A 7,749-nucleotide genomic window follows, 5' to 3' on the forward strand; every position below is an offset into this window, starting at 1 on the left:
CATCGCCTACATGCTCTATCGAAAGACTCAGAACTTGCAGGGTCTTCTAAACCAATGCTCAAATGCACGACCCAAAATTATCCGTAGGAAAAGAATCACTGAACCCGAACCTAACCCCATACAGACAGGGGAGGAGGTCCTCCTTGACATCAATTGCCCCCCGTACCTCTCTACCCCTTTTGAATCTAGACTAGGATTCAGCTCTCCTGAAGATTAGAACCTCAACTTGGCACCTTCCCTCTCCTTGATTGATGTGTCGGGTTCTACACCTGACCGCTGTGTCCCCTATGTGCCAAGTTGCAGCTAGCTACCTTTTCTTTCTCTTTCTTTCTCCTCCATAGAGCCGTGTTGAGTTTCTCCTCTTATGACTTTTACTGAGAACTCTACACCTAGTTAATGTTTACCCCTAGTTTTAGCTTCGCGCCTGTCCCGAATTACTGGTCTCACTGTCATCCCAATATACACACCTACGCCCATCTATCCACACACGCCAACCCTGACACCGACACCTATTTTCACATGTAGGCAGACCTTAAGTAAGAAGTTTCCATGAACAACTGTTATAGCCATAAGGGGGGTGATATGCACTAATGTTGTACTTTGGTAACTGCATTTCTATGTGTGTTCCTGCCAACCTGTGCCATCTTCCAACGAGACGTCGCCTAGATCCGCCATCGAGCCAGACTGAGCCGGACTGGGCCGACGAAGGAGGGGGGGGGATATGTAACGGACACTCTCACGCCCAATGGCACTATGACCCCAAAAAAACTCCAGACCAAGCGGCATCACTATCGCCCCCCCGCCGAGGTGGACGACCACGGAGCACGGCAGATTCAACTTCCCACACTGACGCTAAGTGAATTACAAGCCTAAGCATCAAAGCAGAGACACAGACACTGGTTTTGCACCAGAATGCTAAATTAATGAACTTCCACCACCAGCCAGCCTGGAGAGCGTCGACAACAAAGACTTCTCCTTCCTGCTGTGCACCGTGACATCTGCACATCTGGCTGGGACAATGGAGATACGACACAGGTGGCGGAAAGCCACTGCAAACCCGGATTAAAGGTCAGATGACAAAGATGTTATGGGGTCAGTTAGAATTCATATTTACATTGTTTATATTTTATGTAATACATGCACGTAACTTCCAGCAAGTTTTCAACCATAGTTTAGCTAAAAATGTGGGTTTTATGACGCATATTGAGTCCTCCCCGAACATACTCGAAGCTCAAGACACCGGGGTGTGGTTACTCTATCCACCGCAAGGGCTACCAGAAGTGATGTTGCAATTGCCAAACACAACGCGCTACACTCTATACGCAATGGCGAGCAACGTGTTGGAATATGTGGAGGAGGAGGATTTCGACGTACAAGAGCACCCAACTGAACTTGGCATCGTCAAAGCGTACATGTTTGAGCCGATCAGGAGGTCGGAACTGACAGTGACGACGACGAGCAGCCAAGTAGCAGCTGTACAACAGAAAAAGAGAGTGGCCACTGGCTCGATGTGATGATATGTCAAAAGCATGTCTTTTTATACGCATTCTGCATCGTATTTATCGTTTTAACTGCTGTATATCTGCCATATAATTACTTTGAAATGGCAGATGTGGTTTGTAAAGGGGTTCTAGAGTTATCAAGAAACATTTTAAAATCTTTGTTCTCTGACCTTTAACTGATCACAGTCTTCACTGAGCTTGAATGTGATCTAATATTTTAAGAACTTTACATGAACGCCACTAGTGACTGTATTTCTGCAAACTTGAATGTCTAGTGTCAAATCTGTTGTCAACTGAACCGGATGAAATGTTTCACCCCACAACGTGAATGCCACATTGCAAATATTAGTGTTCCCAGAAATCACATACACTTGAAACATTCGTTACCGGGATTAAAGAGGATGGGCGCGTGACAAGGCAAAGCGGAACAATGGTCTCGTTATCTTAAATCCAAGAATTAATATTTTTTTCCACTGGGTTTAAATCACAAATTATACTCAAATGAAATGCGATTCTAGAGGCGCGGTCTGCCTTCCATTTGGGCAACAGGGGCCGGCCTCGCTCTATGAAGCAAATAAAAAGGCCGAAGCTCCTTTGTCTTGCTCTCTCACGCTTTCGCTCGCTCTCTCACTCTCTCGTTGTTCCACCTGCCGAAGGTCTGGCCCAGCCCGGGAGCCCCCAACCTCTCACCACGAATTGGCGGAGGCTGGGAGACACCAAACCTCCCTGCCGCGCTGCCAAGCGTGGAACGCAGAGAGCACCTGCCAACTCCCCAAAGCCACCCTTTTGGGTGTGGGGCAGTTTACGGACGAGGCTCTGTTGGGAAGTAATTGCGGTTCGGGTTTTTCCTGACTGCGTGGCAAGCATTGCCACTGCCAGCGCACCGGCCAACCTGCACTTGAAGTGCGTCTTTTTCTCTTTCCTTACTTTTCCTGCAAACCATCACTCGTGAGTGCTCTTGCCAACCACCCGGAAGGTCGACCCGCCTGCCTGAATTGGTCAACACACTTAAGTCAAACTTGCGGTGTACTAAAAGTACAGATTAGTACATATTCGGGTTATAAACTAACGAGAACAGGAATTCCAGCTATACGCATTGTCATCCCATGCTCACTACCAACCTCACATCACATGTCAGTTTCCTTTGCCAATGTTCGTCTGTCCTTTGTTTGTTTTGTTTTGTTTTTTTTCTGTATTGCTTGCCTGTAGATTCCCCATGTTAGATCATTACATTTTCCATAAAATTCACTACCTGCATTGTTGTCTGTGTTTGGGTTCGAAGAAAAAAACCTCTGGTCGTCTAGAACTCATATCTAATTCATGTAGCAACCTTCAAATTATGAGACTGAGGATAAAAGGTTTGTCGTCACTTTGTCCTGAAGTTTTCTAAAAAGTGACGTGGTGCCCCTTTCTAGATCAAATAGCTTGATTTATAATGCTGTTGTTTAAAATTATGCTAACCTGGAAGTACCGCAGGTTTACGGACATGCCACGCAAAAGATGCCAACAGGCACCCCAGCCTCGCACTACCGCCGCTCCCCGCCGAGGTAGACATTAAGTGCAGAGTCCCACGCAGACTCTAGTCCCATGCCGACGCTAAGTGAATCACGGCTGCCTGGCGCTTTAAAGCGGAGACCCAAGGATGCCAAGTTCGCCCCCGGACGCAAAGTTAACTAACTCCCCGCCATTCGAATGATTGTACCAACAAAGGCGCCTCCACCAGGTTGAGTACTGCCACTCGAGAGTTGGAACAGGCAACAGCGACACCCATGGGCGACGGAACGACACTACAGACATGGGTTCATAAGACATTCTGTGACTCGACTGGGAGTTAATATTTTATGAACTTTACATGAACGCCACTAGTGACTGTATTGCTGCAAACTTGAATGTCTAACGTCGAATATGTTGTTAACTGAACCACAAGAAATGTTCCACCCCACACCACAAATGTCACATGGAAAATAGTAATGGCACGGTGGACGACTGGTTAGAGCGTCAGCCTCACAGTTCTGAGGACCCGGGTTCAATCCCCGGCCCCGCCTGTGTGGAGTTTGCACGTTCTCCCCGTGCCTGCGTGGGTAGTGTCACAGGTCCCTTGCTGGACCCCCTGCAGTTTGCCTACCAAGCAAACAGATCTGCGGATGATGCATTCAACATGGGACTGCACTTCATCCTAGAACACCTCGACAGTGCAGGGACCTACGCGAGGATCCTGTTCGTGGACTTCAGATCAGCGTTCAACACCATCATCCCTGAACTCCTTTCATCCGAGCTTCTCCAGCTCAGCGTCTCACCTGCCATCTGCCAGTGGATTTACAGCTTTCTGACGGGCAGGACACAGCAGGTCAGGCTGGGGGAAGCCACCTCATCCACACGCAGCATCAGCACTGGGGCACCCCAAGGTTGTGTCCTCTCTCCGCTGCTCTTCTCTCTCTACACGAACGACTGCACCTCAGCGAACCCGACTGTCAAACTCCTGAAGTTTGCAGATGACACCACTGTCATCGGCCTCATCAAGGACGGTGACGAGTCTGCATATCGACAGGAAGCGGAGCGGCTGGAGCTGTGGTGCGGCCGACACAACCTGGAGCTGAACACGCTCAAGACTGTAGAGATGATCGTGGACTTCAGGAGGCATCCTTCGCCACAGCTGCCCCTCATGTTGTCCAGCTGCCTTGTGTCAACCGTCGAGACCTTCAAGTTCCTAGGAATTACAATCTCCCAGGACCTGAAGTGGGCGACCAACATCAACTCCGTCCTCAAAAAGGCCCAGCAGAGGATGTACTTCCTGCGGCTTCTGAGAAAGCACGGCCTGCCACCGGAGCTGCTGAGACAGTTCTACACAGCGGTCATCGAATCAGTCCTGTGTTCTTCCATCACACTCTGGTTTGGTGCTGCTACAAAAAAGGACAAACTCCGACTGCAACGGACAATCAAAACTGCTGAAAGGATTGTCGGTACCCCCCTACCCACCCTTGAGGACTTGCACGCTGCCAGAACTAAGACAAGGGCGTGCAAAATCCTCTCGGACCCTCCCCACCCCGGTCACCAGCTCTTCCAGCTCCTTCCCTCAGGTAGGCGCTACCGATCAATGCAAACTAGAACTAGTAGACATTCCAACAGCTTCTTCCCTCTTGCAATCAACTTCTTAAACAGCTAACCTATAATTCCATTACAACAAGCTGGCAATTTTTTGACTTGAGTTCGTTGTCACATTTCTGTGGGGCCAATTATGTATTACTCGTGCACTCGCTGTAGTTGTCTCGCCATGCTGCACTATTTGCATATACTGGCCACTCATGCCAGAGTAGCATCTGCTCCATTTGCACACTGATTGAGGAGTATCCGTAACATTTGCACAGCCATTGTCCCAGATTATCGCACTACTCGTCACTTTAAACCGCATACACTCCTTGAAGTCTCAGCGCCCTTTGCACAATGGTCATTGCACCGGACTATTGCGATATTAGTCATTCGAACTGCTCTAAGTGCTAGAGGACTCTGCATCTTTTTGCACAATAGTTTTTTGTCAATGTCTTTATGTCTCCAAAGTGTTCTGTAAATTGACTGTCTGTTGTACTAGAGCGGCTCCAACTACCGGAGACAAATTCCTTGTGTGTTTTGGACATACTTGGCAAATAAAGATGATTCTGATTCTGATTCTGATGTTCTCCACACCACACAACATTTGAAACATTCATTACAAGTATGAAAGAGGATGAGCGTGGAAGAATGCAGGGTGAGGAAATTGTCTCGTTTTCTTAAATCCAATCATTAATATTTTATTCCACTGGTTTTAAACCACAAAATAATCCTAAAATGGAAAAATAACACCTTTTGACCCACTGCGGCCATAAAAGCGGCCGGAGCTGGGACCAGTTGAGAAGCTTTTAGGAGTTTTGGTGGAGAAGTCTTCCTCTGGTCTCACCCCGACCCACTCGCCGACAACTGGGCCAGGCAGGATACCCACCTCACCCGAGGTGGCAAGGACGCATCAGATGATCCCCGGCTGCAGAGCCTCCTGCAAGTGCTCCGAGCCACCCTGCTTGGGCGCCCGAACTCAGTCCGAGGGAACGGAGGCGGACGCAACGCGACCGCTCCGAACGTCTGGCAAACAGAGACACCCGAGAGACGTCCTGCCTGGGAACTCGTTGGCCTCCTGCTTTTCCTCCTTTTTTCCTTCCTCCCTTCCATCGAATCCACCTGTTCCCGATGCGGACCGGGCCAGCCGAACACTCGGGAGCCTGACTCGCCGGCCTCAAACGTGTTCCAGACATGTAAATCCAACATTGCGGTCTACTAAAAGTACGGATTAGTGCATATTTGGGTTTATATTAACGAGAACAGGAGTCCTCAACTATACGCATTCACTACACGCCCATTCTGCTCATCTCACGTCACAAATCCCTTCCTTTGCCAATGTTTGTCTGTGCCTGGTTTATTTTGTGTTTGTCTGTGCTTTATCCTGTAGAAACCCCTTTTTATTATTAAATTTTCTGTAAAATTCACTACTTGCATTGATTGTGCGTGTGTTTGGGTTCGGAACGAGACCTCTGGAAAGTCTAGAACTCAAAGTTTCTAAAATGTAACCACCACCTGATAAGAGACTGATTAAAAAGGTTTGTCGTCATTTCGCCTCAAGTTAAACTTGCAAAAATGTGACGTGGCGCCTCTCATATATATCAAATATCTTGATTTATAACGCTGTAATTTAAAATTACGATAACCCGGAAGTGACGCAGGTGCCGTTTACAACTCATCGTTTCCTTCTAAATTAAGCACAATTCTTATGTCATACATAACCGCTACACAGGCGTCGCTTCCAGATTATTATTTTCTCCTAAATTAAATTTTTATTCAACTAATATACACTACAGCACTAAAATAGAAACTGTCTTGTACTTTACGTTTATTGCAGTAAGAGTACTCCTCAATGCTTGCTCATTAGCAACGTTCACATTTTTCTCACATTCCTCATGATCCTCACTTGGAATGTTTGGTTTTACATGCAAGGGGCATCTTGAAAAATAACGTTGCGAGTGACTTCATATGAAATGCATTTAGTGCCCGTCACGAGAGGTCTGCCAGTTAGTGATGTTCAATGGTGAACGACCTCAAAATACAATAAGAAAGCCCTGTGTTAGAATTTGTTATGGTAAAACAATGCCCTCTGTTTGAAAAGCAAAATATCTCATCTCCCTGTATTCAGTGAGGGCTGCTACTAAAAGCATTTTGGCAAGTGTAACTGTGAAATGGGTGCCAGATGGATTCAATTGTACTCAAGTTTATGATTAAAAACATGGTGATAAGCACCTCATCTGCCTCATACACATACTACCCTCAAATGTTTTCCGCAATAATTATACATGCAACTCACATGGCCAACACATTAGAATCTTTTTTTACAATAAAAAGATACAAACGTGGCAGACAAGCACAGAACTGAAACAACTAATTTTTATTTGAAGCCTGGCCGACATCTGAGATGGATTTGGACATAACAGACAAGACATTAAAACCCAGCATGGGCCAAGGAGAATTGTTTTCATATTTTCTTTTTTGTTGTTCGTGTATTGTTGAGCACAAATAATTATTTTTGGGGTTTTGTCTCTTTTGTCTGAGTCCACAATTCAGTACAGCCATAATTGAAAACAAAACAAAACAAAACAAAACAATTTTCAAACACAATAAAATAAGGAAAATGATAAACATAAAATTATGGTGACTTATTAAGCGGAAAAAAAACAGAAAAGCAGTGCTAAATAATTGCAAATTAAGACTTAACTCCTTCATGACACGATACAATTAACATAATCTAATACAACTAATAATTTGACTTCTATGTAGCAAGTGCAGGCACACATGAGACTAATGTCATCCATCACATGATTGCTATTCATGTAATGTATAATTTTCGTAGCAAAGGCCCGTTTAATCAAATCTCATGCAAGAAGTAGCAAATGCACTGACATAGAGAAGTGAAAAGTTCTCACCTACCTTAACCTGGCTCTGAATCAGGGTTGGCACAAGGATGGTCATCTGGTATGTGTTTGACAATGAAAAACAAATCCTCTGTCACACACATTGAAGCAAAGCAATTCTTCTCGTATATTAAGTTTCTCTCCACAGAAAGGACTCTCCAGCTGGGTCAGTGTTGCACTCGGTCATGTGGTGTACTTCTAATGCACTGGCTGACGTGCTCCTCTTGCAGAGTCCAAACCAAGACTAACCGCCTCAGCAGACA

At 46.1% G+C, this 7,749-nt stretch overlaps 1 protein-coding gene across 3 annotated transcripts in view; it reads right to left on the reverse strand.

Moving 5' to 3' along the window:
* Positions 1-7,749, reverse strand: part of csf1b (colony stimulating factor 1b (macrophage)) — a 44,476-nt gene extending 36,727 nt beyond the window's left edge. For 2 of the 3 annotated variants that reach the window (XM_061778711.1, XM_061778690.1), the window contains exon 1: positions 7,503-7,749. In XM_061778711.1, the coding sequence (XP_061634695.1) occupies positions 7,503-7,544 (42 nt within the window). In that variant the 5' untranslated portion in view covers positions 7,545-7,749. Of the gene's footprint in view, positions 1-7,498 lie in introns of all 3 variants that reach the window. The other variant, XM_061778700.1, reaches the window with a different exon arrangement.

Source organism: Phyllopteryx taeniolatus, chromosome 1 (genome assembly GCF_024500385.1).
Source record: "Phyllopteryx taeniolatus isolate TA_2022b chromosome 1, UOR_Ptae_1.2, whole genome shotgun sequence".
NCBI classification, from domain to species: domain Eukaryota; kingdom Metazoa; phylum Chordata; class Actinopteri; order Syngnathiformes; family Syngnathidae; genus Phyllopteryx; species Phyllopteryx taeniolatus.